General features: G+C 40.0%; 1 protein-coding gene across 1 annotated transcript in view; it reads left to right on the forward strand.

Moving 5' to 3' along the window:
* The first annotated feature begins 2,368 nt into the window (after positions 1-2,368).
* Positions 2,369-19,328, forward strand: part of LOC119778703 (putative GPI-anchored protein pfl2) — a 28,155-nt gene continuing 11,195 nt past the window's right edge. The window contains exons 1-2 of the mRNA XM_038278052.1: positions 2,369-2,556; positions 16,763-16,914. Coding sequence (XP_038133980.1) covers positions 2,369-2,556; positions 16,763-16,914 — 340 coding nt within the window. The remainder of the gene's footprint in view (positions 2,557-16,762; positions 16,915-19,328) is intronic.

Raw genomic sequence — 19,328 nt, forward strand, 5'->3', positions numbered from 1 at the left:
CAGCAACACGAAATAGCTGTTAAAGCACAGTCAGTGAAGATCAGCAGAGGTATTTGTGGGGGATTTTTGCCTTATAAGCCAACATTAAGGCCAGACCAACAGGGGGGAAAAAATTCTCACCAGTCTTACATCAGGTCAGTGAAAGTATTACAAGGTAACCAGGAACACATCTATGTTAAAGCCCAGATTGTCCACTAGACAAAAATACCAACACAGTGAGGACAATAGTTGAACACCCTGCTATTTTGCAAGTTCTCCCGCTTAGAATTCATGTAGGGGTCTGAAATTGTCATCATATCCACTGTTAGAGACATAATCACCAAAAAAATAAATAAATCCAGAAATAACAATATATGATTTTTTTTAACTGCACATAAGTATTTGAATACCTGTCTATCAGCTAGAATTGTGACCCTCAAAGATCTGTTAGGCTACGTTCACACTGCAGGTCTTAATGCTCAATTCCGATTTTTTTGTGAAATCGGATTTTTTTGCGTGTCCGTTCACACTTCCAAGTATATGTGACTTGTATGTGATCTACTGCGTGAACTGAAAGCGTTCAACCGAAGTGTACCGCATGCGCACTCGAGGACACGACGACGTCACATGTAGCAAGCGTCCTCAGTGTTTGCGGAAGTAAATATGACTCGTAATACCGCAGCGTATATTGCGTTCTTTAAGTTCTTCTCCAACAGGAGCAGGCACATTACGAACGAAATCTTTTTAAGAAGATCAAAAAGAAAGACCCTCCCCCGGTTCCGGTAAGATGATTGGTCTGAATCGAGCTATCTTTCCAAATATGAATTAAGTCAGCAACCTCACTTTCTCTCCATTGACTGCTTTCTGTGTTATCTTCCGCCATGGTTGTTAGTTTTTCCCACCTCCGCTTAGTAGGACGCAGATTAGTAACGTTTAGTAACATTTGTCAAGTATCAATGACGTGTAGGTCGGATGAATGCGACCTGGCCGTACAGACACAGGTCGCATTTGAAAAGATCAGATACGTATCGGATTCAGGACCACATATCCAAGTGGCCTGGGTCGCATTTGAAAAAATCCGATCTGTGTCGTTCAGACTGTCATAAAAAGATCAGATACAGGTCACATATGGGCAAAAAAATCGGAATTGGGTCACTTCAGGCTGCAGTGTGAACGTAGCCTTAGTCTCCCTTTAAAATGTCCACCTCAAATCCTTTTATTATCCTTAATTAGATGCACCTGTTTGAGGTCATTAGCTGCATAAAGACACCTGTCCACCCCATACAATTAGTAAGAATCCAACTACTAACATGGCCAAGACCAAAGAGCTGTCCAAAGACACTAGAGACGAAATTGTCAAAAAAGCTTCACTGTTGGAGCAAGTATTAGAAAATGGTAGAAGCTAAACATGACTGTTAATCTCCCTCGTTCTGGGGCTCCATATAAGACCTCACCTCGTGGGGTCTCAATGATCCTAAGAAAGGTGATAAACCAGCCCAGAACCACATGGGAGGAGCTGGCTAATGTCCTGAAAAGAGCTGGGACCACCGTATCCAAGTTTATTGCTGGTATTACACTAAGCATATATCTGAAATCCCACATGGTACACAATGTCAAGGCCTATTTTAAGTTTGCCAATTACCATTTGAATGATCCAAAGGAGTCATGACAGAAAGTCATGTGGTCAGATGACACCAAGATAGAACTTTTTGGTCATAATTCTACTAAATGTGTTTGGAGGAAGAGGAATGATGAGGACCATCTCGAGAACACCATCGCGACTGTGAAGCATGGGGTTGGTAGTATCATGCTTTGGGGGTGTTTTTCTGCACATGGGAAAGAAGTTTTCAGGTTTGTTGATGAGGTCCAGCTTTCACAGTACCAGATAACGAAAGAAAGACAAAAAGGCTAAATTCAATAAATTACAACAGAGAGCAGCATTTAAACAAGATACCTACATAACACTAGCCTGACGTAGTCCTACTCAATTCTAGTCAGAATATGAGTCTGATGCTGCTCCATAGAGCTGTGATTATGGGGCGTGTTTCGAACGAACCAGGAAAAAAAATGCCTCTGCACTCAATTGGATAGACCTACAACCAATAAGAGCAACGGAGTGCGTGACGTATGTTAAGCGACGCATAGTTGTTGTCAACAAAAATCAAAGCTTGCAGTTGCACGCCTAGAATAAGAAGATGAGCGTGAACAATTTTTGCCGGTGTTGCAAAAAGAACCTGAGGATACAAGGAGTCATTCAACACAAGAACCTCATTTTTAAGAAAAACAGTAAAGTCGAATACACATATGATCAAGTTCTCCGTTTAGGATTACAACTCTACAAAACGTCAAATAAATCGCATCAGACGTTATAACACGGTTGGAACGCGACATGCTTGTGTTAAAAAAATGGGCAGAAGACGAAGGAGACCAGCCGGAAGAACCGTCTTCATCTGAGGCATCAGAGAAAAGATACCGGGAGCCTACTCCTTCCAAGACGACCAGGACTCTGAAGAAGTTCTGCCCCAATCCGTCAACTCCAACCGGCACAAAAACGCAAAGAACCATTACAGAGGTAAGGTTATTAATACATTTCTACTTCTTATGATATGACTATGAGAATAACCTCATAACTACACTGTAACAAATTGCCCTGTATTTTTACAGTAAAATGCTGGCAGCAGGGTTGCCAGCATTTTACAGTTAATTATACAGTACCCTTACTGTAATCAACTTTACAGTATAATACTGTTACAAAAGAAATCTTTTGATTACAGCACATTGCTGTTTTTATCAGATTTAAATTGTCATTTAATTAAATGACAACTGTATGACAACATCATCTGACAAATAAATTATGCTCCAATTTACCGGATTGGCTCATAAAATGCAGGATTCAAATGGATAGTCCTTGTAAAGAAAATTTGTGGTTGATTGGTTGACGTGATTGATTACGTTACTGTTGATCATCTGTCCATCATCGTATAAAGCCCGCCCTGACAATTTGATTGGCCCGCCAGATATTGGGCGAGCATACTCGCGCTACTATGGAGCAATGCCAGACCGAACTTCCCGACCTCAAACGTTGTGGGCGGGACTAAGTTCGGAATGGCACCCAGGCTAACATAACACAGGAGGAAGCCACCAACATCAATGTCCAGGACAAGTTGGTTAAAAACCTGCTGACGAAGCCAGAGACAGAAGTTCTGAGTAAAGGCATGAATTCTGCCATTTCTACACAAAAAAATACCCATTGTTGAGTTGATCACTGTCAGTGTATTTTAGATAATATCCAGGGGAGGACATTCCATGCTTATATGGGTTCGCAAAAAATTCAGAAGGAAGGAACACCACTTAGACCCATTGTAGCAGCATTAACCCAGTAACATACAACATTGCTAAACAATTTACTAATATTTTAGCCCCCCTGGTGGAAAACACACCACATCACATAGAAAACTCCAAAGACTTTGCAAAACAATGTCAAACATTTAAAGATGGCGCCAAGAGAAACCCTGGTGTCTTTTGATGTTCTCTTTTCACGTGCATACCTATGTCAGAGGCAGTGGAAACAGTCAGGAAACGTCTTCAACAAGACATTGACCTAAACAGGACAATTTCACTCCAGACCAGATCTGCACCCTTTCCACATCATATTTCAAGTTCAGGGATGATTTCTATAGACATAAGCATGGTTGTGCCATGGGATCTCCCGGGTCACCAGTTGTAGCAAATCTTTACATGGAGGAAATGGAAAAGAGAGCTTTGGACTATTTCAGAGGAACACAATCAAGCCACTGGTTTAGATACAGTGGATGACACATTCATCAAAATCCAGCTAAAAGAAGTGCAAGCTTTCACAAGACACATCAACTCAGTTAACCACAATATCAAGGTTACCAGAGAGGATGCCAATAACAACAAGCCGCCTTTTCAGGACTGTTTGGTGAGCATAGAAGGAGCAGGGGGATTTACCATTTGGCAGTACTTGGCAGTCACCTAGGGCATCAAGTTCATAGGGGGCCCATAAAGCTCTGTTTACACGTATGGTTAATACAACTGTCCCATTTTTGTGCACATTAATTATGTTTTTGATAAAAATCCTTTCACTAAAATGCCATCAGAACACTGATAATATTAAGTGTGTCTCAGCCTGTCTTCGCCTAGGGCCCTGTGAAGCAGATGGCAACCTCAACATTGAAAACAATAGGAAATCCACTCATGCAGACCAATATCTTCTTTTTGACTCAGAACAGGACAGTTCTGAGACCCAGGAGTCTGCAGCCCGATCCGAACAGGGAGAGATGCAGGGCTCCAGGAATCCACAGGGCGTTCAGGCAGGTTCACTCTTCCATGAGTCCATCAGCAATCTCAAGCAGATATGCTCAGATGGAGACAGGCGGGCTCAGTGGTTGAGAGGAACAGAGACAAGACATGGTACGAGGAGAACTGGGGAACTTTAAACTGGCTCCAACCAACAGCCAGGCCTACTGACTTAAAACTAACTCCCACCAAAACAGGAACAGAGCGGGCTCAGCAGGCAAGAGCCAGGACACAATCAGGAGACACGAGACAAACACTAAAATCCTCTGGGGATAGGGATATGAACTTTGAATAACTTAAACTAATGAAACAAAAATACATCAATGATCTGGCACCGATAGCTGGGCTGAGACGAATATAAAGCAGCAGACGCTGGAGGATAAGATGAGCGACGATTAGGAACCGGGCAGAGTTAGGCAGGTGTTTGATATGAACAATTAAGGTCAGCTATCAGGGCAGATCATGACTAGCCTCGTGAGACCATCCTGATCTCGCGAGCTTTCAAGGTTTCACTCGCAGATTAATCTGGAGACTCTCCGTTAAAGAAAATTTAGAGCCGTTCACCAAACGAACGTCCAATCAGCGTTGGCTTTGAGGCGGGTTGAGGTGTGACGCAACGAACATGGCGGCTTCAGCCGATGAAACTAGCGTTAGCGTGGCTATCGAGCAAGTTTTATCGGAATTACAGAGTATTTCTTCACTGAAAGAAGAGCAAAACACTGCTCTGGAGGCTTTTCTCAGAGGAAAATGTTTTTGCTCTTCTCCCGACTGGTTTCGGCAAGAGTAGCCTGGCTTGTGGTTGTGTTTTCGTCGTCGCTCTGTTAGTGCGTCATATGCTTCGTTGATCTGATTGGTTTATTTGGCCCGTCTATCACCAACATAGGCCAATCAGCTAACCAGTATTTTCGCCCCTTCCCAAAATTACTTCAACGGAAGGTTTCCAGATGGATATGCGGAGCTAATCCATCTGGCGGAGTCAGGTTAGATCATGACAGCTGTATCAAAAAAATAAATTGTTTTTAAAAAGCATACATTGTGATTTCTTTTTTAGATTATTTCTCTCACAGTGGAAATGCAGCTATGATGATCGATTCAGACCCCCTCCATAATTTGTAAATGGAAGAACCAGCCAAATATTAGGGTGTTTGAATACTTATTTTCCTAGCAGTATATAAGAGCTTCACATATGGGCTCAGCACTTTAGTTAATCACTAACAGATCATCACAGTTTCCAGATAAGTTTCCTCAAAGGGAGTCCTGATCATTCTCACTACTGAATGACACACCAAGATACATTAACTTCTCTGTACCAGTCCAACTTTCCAAGCTTGTAAAAGTTTGAAACGTCTTTTTTTAAGAACAGCTCTCCTGTATAGTCTGTCCTTATATCTGAGTGAGCTATACCCACCTAAGCTGCACAAAACCAGTGGAAGAAGACATGTATGTTTTTACCTGCAAGGTATACCTGTGTGCAGGAGCTTCTGCCTTTGTAGGCATCTGTCAGTGGCTCACAGCAATGATGGAGGGAGGGAGGACGGACAATATGTGGTAATGAGAGACGTGGTAAACAGTCGGCCATGTCTCTGTTGCAGCGCATGGCTAACGTGACATATAAACCCCATGCTGTGGCACTTTGTTTACATGTCACCTGACAGAGCCGAAGAGGGGCCTGGAGTGGAAAAGAGACGCTCCTTAGTACCAGCTGATCATCATGGTTTCTAACATGCAGCTGAGGGATTGCTGCGAGAAGCCTTCGTTTGTAAGATACATTTGTTGGATTCCTGAGAAGTGTCACGTAACAAAGTAGAAATACTTCATTACTTAAGTAGAATATTTTTTATTTTTCAGAATTCCACTCCTTACAGTTTTTTTTTTGCAACGATCTCTCCTTTCTACTGATAACATTTTAAAAATAGACTTGTTAGTTATGTGTCTTTTAAGTTCTTTTTCATTATTGACTGCTGGTATTTTAAAACAATAAAAACCAGTGTTGTATAGTATCAAAGTAAAAATACTTCACTACTGTACTTAAGTATATTTTGGAGTACTTTCCAAGAGTATACATTTTTTTTGAGAACTTTCACTTTTACTTCACTACATTTACAAACTTAATTGCATAATTTTTCTCCGATATATTTTCAATTTTTGGTTAAGTTACTAAGTAAAAAAAAAAAAAACGAACGAGAGAATAGCAAATGTTTTGACCCCGCCTGCTGACTACAAAGTCTGGTCTTGCCTGGGCTTTTTCATCAACACCAATAGGATACGCCTTTTTCGCAAAGCCAGTCTAAATTTATCCCACACTTGGTTGTGTATATTATTTTAATTTTCAATTCAATTCAGTTTATTTATATAGCGCCAAATTCACAACACATGTCATCTCAAGGCACTTTACAGTTCAACCAGATCATACTGTCAAATTGATACAAAGTTTTCTATCTAAGGAAAACCGTTTGATTGCATCGACTCATTGACTCAAATACAATCCCTCACACTAAGCATGCTTGTAGCGACAGTGGAGAGGAAAAACTCCCTTTTAACAGGAAGAAACCTCCAGCAGAACCAGGCTCAGTGTGAGCGGCCATCTGCCGAGGCCGACTGGGGTTCAAGGAGACAGAAGCAGAGATACAAAAAGCAGCTGTAAAAGGCGGCCCCGTCCAGGAAACACACAGCCAGGCAGACGAGCTCCAAAGCAGCTCCCATGCCAGAGGACGAAGAGAGCACATCCACTCAGTCACGGCCAGAGAAACAGGACTACACTGGAAAACAGGCCGATCGCCAACATCTATAAACAGGGTGTTGATGTTGAATTTAACCTTCAAATTTCACCAAAATGTTAAAAAAAATGTCATTCAAACTGCACTTACTTTTTACTTATACTTTTCACTACATTACTTGAGTACATTTTTATAGTAATTCTTATACTTAAGTATAAGCCATTTCAGACACTTTAAGACTTTTACTCAAGTAACATTTCAGTCAGTGACTTGGACTTTTACCAAAGTCATATTTTGGAGAGGTACTTATACTTTTACTTGGCTCTGAGATTTCAGTACTTTATACAACACTGATAAAAACCATCAAAATAATTTGTTTCATCCTGACAATTAGTGGACTCTGTGCTGCACCAACTACTTGTTCACCGCATACCAAAATAAATAGTTTTTCAACATAATGCAAAGGTAAATTTCAAACTTATGATTTTAGTTATAAATTTAAGAAAATAAAATATGAGGAAAATATTTGCATTTATCTTTAGTAGAGTTGATCACTGCAACAGTGTCTTCATATGTTTGCCTTAATAGTGCATCAGATGGCTGCATCTGATCTTAAACGCTACTGTCCGTGTTCTCACTAGAACTAGGAAAGTAGAGCACATTTTCCCGGTTCTGAGGTCCTTCCACTGGCTCCCTGTAGCTCAGAGAATAGACCTTGAAATCCTTCTGTTAGTCTATAAATTACTGAATTGATCCCCACCTCAATCCATAACGGATCTGATTGTTCCTTATGTTCCTAACAGAGCACTTCGCTCTCAATCTGCAGGTTTACTAGTGGTTCCTAGAACTTCTAAAAGTAGAATGGGAGGCAGATCTTTTAGTTATCAGGCTCCTCTCCTGTGGAACCAACTACCAGTTTTAGTCCGTGAGGCAGACACCCTGTCTACTTTTAAGGCTAGGCTTAAAACTTTCCTTTTTGATAAAGCTTCTAGTTAGAGTGGCTCAGGTTATCCTGAGCTATCTCTATAGTTATGCTGCTATAGGCTTAGACTGCTGGAGGACATAGGGACCCCTTTTTCATCATTCTGTTTCATTCTATCTCTATTCCCCCATTTTGCAGTATTAGTTCAATGTCTAACTTTAAGCTCTTTGCTTTTTTTCGTTGTAGCTTCACCTCGTCTGTTCTTGTTTGGCTCTGACACCATGTTGGAGAGAAATATCAGCTGTGCTGCTGCCATCAACACCTTTGTTTATCACCCTTGTTTATAGCTGTTTGAGATTGGCCTGTTTTTCAGTGTAGTCCTGTTTCTCTGACTGTGACTAGCTGGATCTGCTCTCTTCATCCTCTGTCATGGGAGCTGGCCGTAGCTCGTCTGCCTGACTGTGTGTTTTCTGGACGGTGCCGCCTTTTACAGTTGCCTTTTTGATCTCTGCTTCTGTCTCCTTGAACCCCAGTCGGCCTCTGAAAACCAAACATTGAGGAGCAGCATTTAGTTCCTATGATCCAATGATCTGGAACAAACTCCCAGAAGACAGGAAAAGAGCTGAATTATTTGAAGTTAAAGTTAAAAACCCATTTGATTAGAGCTGCCTTTGACTTTTTGAAGTTAAACTACTAACTGAGTTTGTTTTACTACTGGCTTTTAACATGTTTTTATCTTTATTTAGTTTTATAATGCTTCTTTTATTGTGTTATTCCATTCTTGTAAACCACTTTAAATTGTCCTTGTACTAAATTGCTGTAAAATAAACTTGCCTTGCTTAACAAAAGCCTTCTTCGAGGGTTGTAGATCTACTTCAAAAATCAAGTTTAAAAAAGAACATATGAAAATTAAAAGATGTTACTATCTTAAAGTAAATCTTCTCTTCAGGTACAGCTTTTCCCTGCACTTCAGCATGATCACAGATACTAGTCATTACTAAAGTTTAGGAGAACAATAGTAAGATAATTCTCAAGAAAATGTCTCTAATTTCCCCATAATGGAATATTGTTTATTTTAATAATTCTTTGCTTTCCTATGACGGACCTGACCACGTTATCTGCTTGCATTCATTAAACAGTTTCAACATGACAGCAACATGAACATCTAGAGAGCTAACAGTTTGTAACAAAATCTGATTATAAGTGTGTGTGTGTGGGGCATGTGTGTATTGGGTTTTCACAAACTACAATGCCTACTTTAATTGACCGAGTTACTGGTTGGCTGTTATTTGGCAGGCTGGGACCTGCTGTGTGAATCACTCAAGGCTGCCTAATCATGTTTTGTCCTTCCCAGTGAAGGCTACATGAAGGAATGTCAGAATTCACCTCGCGGTCAGAGGAGTCACGTCGATAGGAGATTCATACAGGGACCGGGGTCATGTGGTCAATGAGGGACACTGAAGTATGTTTCTTTTTCATTTATCTGCAACCCATCTGGGTTTTTATTTTTGGTTTTTTGTCACAGATCTCTTTAATTCATTTGATCATCATCAAAAGTGAGATGTGAATATTATGGAGCTGTTTGCCTTAAATTAAATTATCACCCAGAGGACCACCCACATTGGAGAAATACTTCAGGTATCATCCTGCAGTGAATCCAGGCCAAACATAGCTTTACAATAGCTTCTCAGAGAGAGTTTTACCATAGATGATAGCAAGTGTGATGCAGAGATGTATTCTCCCAGAAGGATGAACAGCTACAGTTATTTTGGGGTCTTCTTGAACTTTCCAAGAACCATCAAATAACTGAAGGTGAAGGTGCTATCAATAAAAGTCCTAATTACTACAAGGACTCATTCTTGCATTTAAAATGCCAAGGCAGCTTTACTCTGGTGGGAAACCTTTCCTGTGGCGCCCCCTTGTGGAAAAACAGAAGTATAATTTCAAAAACTCTAAATGAGGGAGGAAGTAAAAGAAGAAAACTTTGAAAAGAATTTAGAAAAAAAAATCCCTAAAGTTTCACATGAGAAATTTCATTAAAAAAAGAACTTCTTGAGACAGAGTTTGTAGAGGTGACAACAAGTAATGACAATTTACAAAAGCGGAAAGTCAAACACTTTTTTCTATTCTAAATATCTTGTGTGTGTAGGGGGGGGGGGGGGGGGGGGGGGTTGTCTTTGTCTCTGTTACTTTGAGGTTGGACTCTTGTAATTCTTTGCTATCAGGAAGTCCTTAAAGGAATAGTACACCCAAAACATGATTAGCCTTCATTTTCTACTCACCCCCATGCTGAACAACACTCTGGAGTACTTTTTTGATATCTCAAATGCATCTGGAGATCTGGGAGGCTTCTTGCTGTCTGCTGACATTCAAATAATGGAGGTCTATGGCGCCCGAGGCAGAAAGGTCCATAAAAGTCCACAAAAACGTGTCAATATTCCTCCATACTGCTCGTCCAATGTATTCCAAGTGTCCTGAGTGGGTAGCATCCAGAATTTACTCGAAACAAAGTAATTTAGAATGTTTTTAGAGCATAAACAGTAGTGTATAGGATTTCCTAAAAGCGCGTTCACGAGTCTACGGAAACCGCGGCAGACCAAACCAGACGAAAGTGCGCATTCAGCTCGGCAAAGAACTCATGCTCTTCCTCAACACTGAAGTCCTCAGACATTTTTCTTTCGTTGTTTCTTTCTTTGCACAGGTAAACAGCACATTTCTTCTTCTACTCTTGCATTATCGGCAGAGCAGACGCTGAATGCGCACTTTCATCTGGTTTGGTCTGCCGGCTTCCGTAGACTCGTGAACACGCTTTTAGGAAATCCTATACACTACTGTTTATGCTCTAAAAACATTCTAGATGACTTTGTTTTGAGTAAATTCTGGACGCTACCCACTCAGGACACTTGGAATACATTGGATGAGCAGTATGGAGGAATATTGACACGTTTTTTGTGGACTTTTATGGACCTTTCTGCCTCGGGCGCCATAGACCTCCATTATTTGAATGTCAGCAGACAGCAAGAAGCCTCCCAGATCTCCAGATGCATTTGAGATATCAAAAAAGTACTCCAGAGTGTTGTTCAGCATGGGGGTGAGTAGAAAATGAAGGCTAATCATGTTTTGGGTGTACTATTCCTTTAAATGGTAATTATAAGCCTTCAGCTGATCCAAAAATGCTGCAGCCAGAGTTCTGATAAGAAAATTAATGTGAGATCAATATATTTCTATTTTAGCTTCTTTTCATTGGCTTCCTGTTAAATCCAGAATAGAATTTAAAATCCTCCTTCTCACATATAAAGCCTTAAATGGCCAAGCTCCATCTTATATCAGAGATCTGATTGTTCCTTATGTTCCTAACAGAGCACTTCGCTCTCAATCTGCAGGTTTACTAGTGGTTCCTAGAATTTCTAAAAGTAGAATGGGAGGCAGATCTTTTAGTTCTCAGGCTCCTCTCCTGTGGAACCAACTACCAGTTTTAGTCCGTGAGGCAGACACCCTGTCTACGTTTAAGGCTAGGCTTAAAACTTTCCTTTTTGATAAAGCTTCTAGTTAGAGTGGCTCAGGTTATCCTGAGCTATCTCTATAGTTATGCTGTTATAGGCTTAGACTGCTGGAGGACATAGAGACTGCTTTACAGTATCTTGCAGTATTTGTTAGTTCAGCCCCTAACGTTCTCCTCTCTCTGCTTTATATCAGTATAGTAGCTGCATCTGGTCTGTTCCTGTTTGGTTGTGACTCCATCCTAAAGAAAAATATCCGCTGTGCTGCTGTCATATAACCCTTCGATTACAGATGTTTGGGCCTGTTTTTCACTGCTTAGTCATGTTTTTTTTCTAAACATATGGACTCAGCTTTTACTGTTAGGTAGGTGGGGACCCCCATTTCATCATTCTGCTTCATTCTATCTCTGTTCTCCTATTCTGCAGAATCTGTTAGTTCAATCTCTAACCTTCTGCTCTCTCTGCTTTTTCTCATAGTAGCTTCATCTGGTCTGTTTCTGTTTGGCTGTGACTCCATCCTGGAGAGAAATATCAGCTGTGCTGCTGCCATCAACACCTTTGTTTATAGATGTTGGAGATCTGCCTGTTTTCCAGTGTAGTCCTGTTTCTCTGACTGTGACTAACTGGATGTGCTCTCTTCATCCTCTGGCATGGGAGCTGGCTCGGAGCTCGTCTGACTGGCTGTGTGTTTCCTGGACCAGGCCGCCTTTTACAGCTGCTTTTTGTATCTCTGCTTCTGTCTCCTTAAACCCCAGTCGGCCTCGGCAGATGGCCGCTCACACTGAGCCTGGTTCTGCTGGAGGTTTCTTCCTGTTAAAAGGGAGTTTTTCCTCTCCACTGTCGCTACAAGCATGCTTAGTGTGAGGGATTGCTGAAGAGTCAATGAGTCGATGCAATCATATGGTTTTCCTTAGATAGAAAACTTTGAATCAATTTGATATGTTGTGAATTGGCGCTATAGAAATAAACTGAATTGAATTTAATTGAATTGTTACTTCATTTATGTTCTCTATTTCATCCCTTAGACATGAAAGTAGCTTATAGTTAATCTGCTTAACTGTTTCTATCATAGACAAAGCCACCTGGGGAGCTAGGTTACTGTTACGTTTTCCAACATTAAAAGTATTTTGGGATCAGTTCTTCTATGTTCCCAGTTAGCCTCGGCAGAAGGCCGTCCACTCCGAGCCTGGTTTTTCTGGAGGTTCCTGCTAAAGGGCGCTTTTTTTCTCCCCACTGTCGCTGCTTTCTCTGTATGAGGGATCCCTGTAGAGTCAAAAACACAATGCAAGTGAATATATACCAAAGCTGGCCCTGCAATGGACTGGCGACCTTTCCAGGGTGTACCCCGCATCTCGCTCGTAGACAATTTGGGGCACAGACAACCTTTCTCCAATAAATCATAAAAACTAATTGTTAAAAGTTCATGAATTCTGTATTCATCTTCTTTATTTGTGGTATGTAAATGTAGTTCCTTTATTGCCCCAAAATGGGGAAATTTACTCTCTGCATTTAACCCATCCCCTTGGTGAGCAGTGAGCTGCCACTGTGTGGCGCCGGGGGAGCAGTGTGGGGTTAAGGGTCTTGCTCAAGAACCCAGAGTGGAGGCTGTGGGAATCGAATCAGGTAGATAAATGGTGCATTTACCTGCTGTGAAAACTTAATTCTTTTAATGTATCCAAACCATTTTATGACTTTTATTGTTCATTTATTGAAAGTCTTTCAAGTCTCTTACCTTCAGCCTTTTATAGCAGCCATGGATGTCAAACTCAAGTCTTCGTGGGCGGGTATCCTGCGACCTTTTGATATGTCCCTGATCCAACACACTAGAGCCAAGTGGCTTAATTAACCCCTCAGCATACAGTCAAGTTCTGCAAAGTTCTACCAAGGAGCTGATTATTTGATTTAGGTGTGTTGAAGAAGATACATATCTAAAAGGCGCAGGATACCTGCCCTTGATCACTGGAGTTTGAAATCTGTATTCTCCAGCCTCTGAACCAGAAAGCCTTCATATACACAAGTCCTTTGAAGGATACGCAGCTACTTGGATGATCAGTGAAGAAAGCACTACCCTTTGAAGCTAATTTGGTCTATATTTAAATTCTCCAAAACAAACCTTAGTTGTTATACAAACATACTGAAACTGTGATATTACTGCATCGATATTGTCAGCTATTGGTTTATAGTTTTCTTTCTCTATTGTCCTTTTTGCAAGTTTTTTAATTAACTCATTATTTTTTTACTGTTTATGTTTGCAGTGATTTCAGTAAAAAAATTAAAAACTATATTTTTGTTGAGATCACTGAGTCTGGGAGCGGCCATTTTTGCTCAAATATAGCAACGCCTCAATTCAGCCATTATCCGGCAGTGACGTCACGGTGCGGTAAGCCTAGCGCCATTCTCCCCGCTTTACAAGCTAAATCAATGGGAACTACTAGACACATCTGCAATCAACAACAATTATTGAAGATTTCCAGAGGACTTCACCATTGAAATTCACCAGAGCTATAGTGAAACTGACAATGCCCACGTGCATGGCAGCTGGATGCTGGAATACATCGGGTAAAAGTGAAAAAAAGAGTTATTCCCCCTTTCTGATTCCTGATCCTCCACGGACGGGTTGGTCGTTGGATCGCCGACTTGAAGAGGGAGGATTTGCCATCGAACTTCTGGCCAGAGAAAAAACCCGTAATATGTAGCCAACATTTGGAAGAAGAATGTTTTCAAGATGACTTGGATAATAGCGCGTTGTGACAAACACCAGATACAGCACTGGGACTTGATCAACAGCCGATACCGCACCGTGACGTCACTAACCAGTAGGTGGCAGTAGTGTTCTTTGACAAACATGGATGCCTCCATTAAAGCACATTCACATGAAAATTACTCTGAATTAAAAACGCTTATCATTTATTAAACAGTATGTAATAATTTCATATTTAAAGTAGAAGTTTGAATTCTGAATTTGAGCAGACTTTCTACTTTAACACATTTTTGTATTGTATTGAAAGCTATAGAATTTAAACCTTCGAGCTTTCCCGAGAAGAGATCCCAGGGAGCAAACACTTTATGTTATATAAAATGGCTATAAATGGACTTACATAATCATGAAGGGCACTAACTAACACTTGAAGTCCCACCCTGCCACGCCATCACATCACATACCTGTTCTTTGTAAATGATGAGACATTTCTGGCTCCAGCCTAATCAACATAATGGATAAAGTTTTTAGATCAAGAACAATCGGATGCACACTGGCAGACCTTTCTCTGTTCTGATTTATAACCTCTGTCTGTTAAATAACCTCGATAATTTATAGTGTTAAACACTGGTTAGGAAACTATGTACATCAACTAATATTAAAGGAATAGTACACCCAAAACATGATTAGCCTTCATTTTCTACTCACCCCCATGCTGAACAACACTCTGGAGTACTTTTTGATATCTCAAATGCATCTGGAGATCTGGGAGGCTTCTTGCTGTCTGCTGATATTCAAATAATGGAGGTCTATGGTGCCCGAGACAGAAAGGTCCATAAAAGTCCACAAAAAACGTGTCAATATTCCTCCATACTGCTCGTCCAATGTATTCCAAGTGTCCTGAGTGGGTAGCGTCCATAATTTACTCGAAACGAAGTCATTTAGAATGTTTTTAGAGCATAAACAGTAGTGTATAGGATTTCCTAAAAGCGCGTTCACGAGTCTACGGAAACCGCGGCAGACCAAACCAGCGCATTCAGCTCGGCAAAGAACTCATGCTCTTCCTCAACACTGAAGTCCTCAGACATTTTTCTTTCGTTGTTTCTTTCTTTGCACAGGTAAACAGCACATTTCTTCTTCTACGCTTGCATTATCGGCAGACGCTGAATGCGCACTTTCATCTGGTTTGGTCTGCCGCGGTTTCCGTAGACTCGTGAACCTCCATTATTTGAATGTCAGCAGACAGCAAGAAGCCTCCCAGATCTCCAGATGCATTTGAGATATCAAAAAAGTACGCCAGAGTTTTGTTCAGCATGGGGGTGAGTAGAAAATGAAGGCTAATCATGTTTTGGGTGTACTATTCCTTTAACAGGTAGGGTATATTAGGGTTTAACAAGAACGTACATCAATGATCCTAACCGTATTTATTTATTTTTGAGTTTTTGCTGCACTAGTGGCTTGTTTTTTCTACAGTAGGCTTACAGGGTGTGAGAGACGGGGAGAGACATGCGGCAAAGGACCACAGGTCAGGTTTGAACCCGGGTCAGCCGCATTGAGGACTAAGGCCTCAGTACATGGGTCATGCGCTTATAACCGCAGCCCCACTTGTACGCCCCACCTAACAGTATTTAAAGAGAAATTGTTTGTTTGTGCTCTATTTGTTTGTAGAGGTTGCTGTTTGAGAAAACCAGTAGGCAAATTGTTGTAAAATATTGAAAAAGGGAATGACGTGTAGTTGACTTTCCATTGTTGTTACGGATGTTTGTCCGGGAGGAGTGACTACTGCAGATTAGTCACTAGATAAAATCAGCTAGATTTTCTCAGATAAAAACTTTTTAATAGCTTTAAAGCTTTCATTTTATAGCAGTAAAAGCTGATAGATCCTTTTTTAAATCAAATATAAAACATTTCTAATTGATAGGAATAAGTTCAATTTACACAAACTGATGTATTTAAATCTATGAATATGGAAATATGTTTTACAGATTGTTAACCAACTTACAGGGAGGAAAACAGGGCGACCACTAGATCTTTTCTGATCTGTTTCTCAGTTCAAACGTCCTGATTCCACCTTTATAGCAATCCTCCCATAAGTTAGATTTGTCTGTCATTTTAAAATGCTTTTTTTATTTATTTATTTAACCTTTATTTTACCAGGAAGTCCCTTGAGATAAAATCTCTTTTTCGAGGGAGAACTTTACCAACGGTTCTCCAGATGTTCTGACATTTCTTTTTTGGGTGCCTCCTATTTTCTTATTATTAGTTTATTCATTTTAATCATCATTTAAGGATAAAAAGGCTCCTGACGTCGAGAGAAGAGCCAATTTATAATGCTACTTTACCAAAAATTAGATATTTATAAACACTGATTTTATTTAAAATGACAAAATTTTAAACATTTTTAATCCTACAAAAAAGGACAAAGTCTAAAGAAAGAAAAATATTTTAATCCAATATAATTTCCGCAGAGAATAAATGCATTCTAAACATTATCTGATAATTCAGCATTAAAGTCTGTAATGCTTAATAAACCAGTTTGACCACAGAGGGGCGCTGTGCTGAGGAATCCCTCATCCTGAAGGGAGAGCTCCATCCCTCCCACTGTTCCTCCCCCACCTGTGTGCAGGTCAGCCAGGTGTATAAAGGAGCCTTTCTCTTGGTGGAAACAGACTCCAACAGATTCACACACTGAGATCTTTGTCACAAACGGCCGGATTTCCTCCAGGAAGATGGAAACGCCGCTCAAACTCTGCATCATTCTCATCATTTTCTCCTCAGGTAAATAAAACAAACTCAGTTTAAGATTTTAATATCAAGCTGTTTGACTGCAGCTTAAAGGGGAATGAAAAACTTTGAGCATGAGAAAGTTAGCACCGATCTTTTGAAGGAATAGAGGATGAAAGCTTTGGTCCCATTTACATGCTGAGAGAAGGAAAGCTCACAGATTAATTGCTAAATATATTTCAATCAGAACCAACTCATTTAAACCTGCAAAAACTTTTCAGCTAAAGTTTTTTTTCCATTTTTACTTTAGTTCTAGGTGAAAATGAAAGGATCTAAAACAAACAGGAAAAAATTATCTTTAGTCAGCCTCATTTCTAAAAGCTTTGTTGTGAAGCTGCACCAGTATTCATCATTGTATCCTTCAGTCATAACTGCAGTATTAATGTGTGTAATACATGCATTGCAACGGATCCCTGCTGTGTTTATTAGGACCATACCGTAGAGTCAATATTGGGTGATGGTTGAAGCTGCATAAAGGGATTTTATGCATGTTGCTAAAGCTGATTGGCAATAGGGACAAGTTAAGATAATGTGGCCCAATTTAACAGAAATGTTCTCCCAGGACTCAAAAGTAGTTGAAAAATACTTTTATAGTTATATGTTTTCAGTATTATTCTGTCCTAACTTAGCCTCTTAACTTCCATCTCATTTTGGGAAATTCTCGCCTATTTTGCATCCCCAAATGGAAAAGCAAATAACTTAAGAGCTGTAAGTCCAACATTACATGTGCAATACATTATTTAAAAGCTAACACCCTCTAGTTTCTCAATATATAAATTAAAATTGGGTGAGTAGAACACAAACCAAGCTGCATCAGTTCAAACATGACTCAAAGTAGTTTTTTTTATTCTCAGAAATTATATGTCTTTTTTTAAACAGCACTAATAAAGACATGCTTGAGAAAAGGCAGGTCTCGTTGTATTATATTTGTTCTACCTCATTTCAACCACAAATGCAGAAAATTCCAGACCTCTACAGTAGCTATAACAGTTCCAGAGCTTTGGGGTTTTGAACTTTTGGTGTCACCAAATCTCTAAAAATGTGCCAAACACTTTTACTATGCTTTGCTTTACTATTTGACCCATAGAATAACACTAAAGCCTTTTGATGGCCACAAAACATTTATGAAGCAAGTATTTTCCACTGTTTTTCAGAATCAGAGTATATAAATGCTGAATTTTTACACCTATAATAACAACATAAAAATCTATAAAGATAGTGGAACTGCGGCTTTTCAAGCCAGTGCCTTTTCTGAGCTGTATTTTCCAATATTTATCGATAGCCTCGTGAGATCATCCTGATCTCGCGAGCTTTCAAGATTTCACTCGCTAATCAGTCTGGAGACTCTGGAGACAATCAGCGTTGGCTTTGAGGTGGGTTGAGGTGTGACGCAACGAGAAGCGCCACAGTTCAGTCTAAAGTACATGGCAGCTTCAGACGATGAAACTAGCGTTAGCGTGGCTATCGAGCAAGTTTTATGGGAATTACAGAGTATTTCTTCACTGAAAGAAGAGCAAAACACTGCTCTGGAGGCTTTTCTCAGAGGAAAAGATGTTTTTGCTCTTCTCCCGACTGGTTTCGGCAAGAGTTTGATCTATCAATTGGCTCCTCAGCGTCATCGCTCTGTTAGTACGTCATATGCTTCGTTGACCTGATTGGTTTATTTGGCCCGTCTATCACCAACATAGGCCAATCAGCTAACCAGTATTTTCGCCCCTTCCCAAAATTACTTCAACGGAAGGTTTCCAGATGGATATGCGGAGCAAATCCATCTGGCGGAGTCAGGTTAATATATCGAGGCCCTTGGCTTGAATCCAGCCAGCTATCGTTAAGGAAGCACATGTTCTTTTAAAGTGTACAAACTACCTGACCAGCGCTCTTTGTAAAAGAAATGTAGAAATTAAGTTGCATTTATTCTAGCTGTAACTTAGACACTTAGACTTAGACTACACAGAGTTTATACAAAAAATGGTTATGTATAGCTTTAAGAACATTACCATTCTTTAAAATGCAGCAGTGATCAAATGTAAATATGTGCGAGAGAAAAAAGAAGCAGGAAATGGAAATGAGTTTGACGCACTAGATGATCTGAAAAAAAAAAAGATGTCTAATTGGAAAAGCCTTTAACAGACTCATCATGATCATTTTTTCCTATTTCCTCCAGGTTCTAATAATTCTTTCTTCTTGAAAAAACTAAAACCATATACTAGCAAGAGAGTGTTATGGTATTAATTTTCTTTATCAGGGGAAAAAAAGATTTTGTGGTAAACAAATTGTGAACCATTTTTAAGAGGATAAGGATACATTTTATGGAAGCAAATCATTACCATATTTCAAATGAAAAAGCATTTTCAGAAATGCTTTTTCATTTTAGGAATGTGGCTGAATTGTTTGTTACAAATGAAATT

This window comes from Cyprinodon tularosa, unplaced genomic scaffold (assembly GCF_016077235.1).
Source record: "Cyprinodon tularosa strain WSP-4 unplaced genomic scaffold, ASM1607723v1 ctg137, whole genome shotgun sequence".
In the NCBI taxonomy this organism is placed as follows: domain Eukaryota; kingdom Metazoa; phylum Chordata; class Actinopteri; order Cyprinodontiformes; family Cyprinodontidae; genus Cyprinodon; species Cyprinodon tularosa.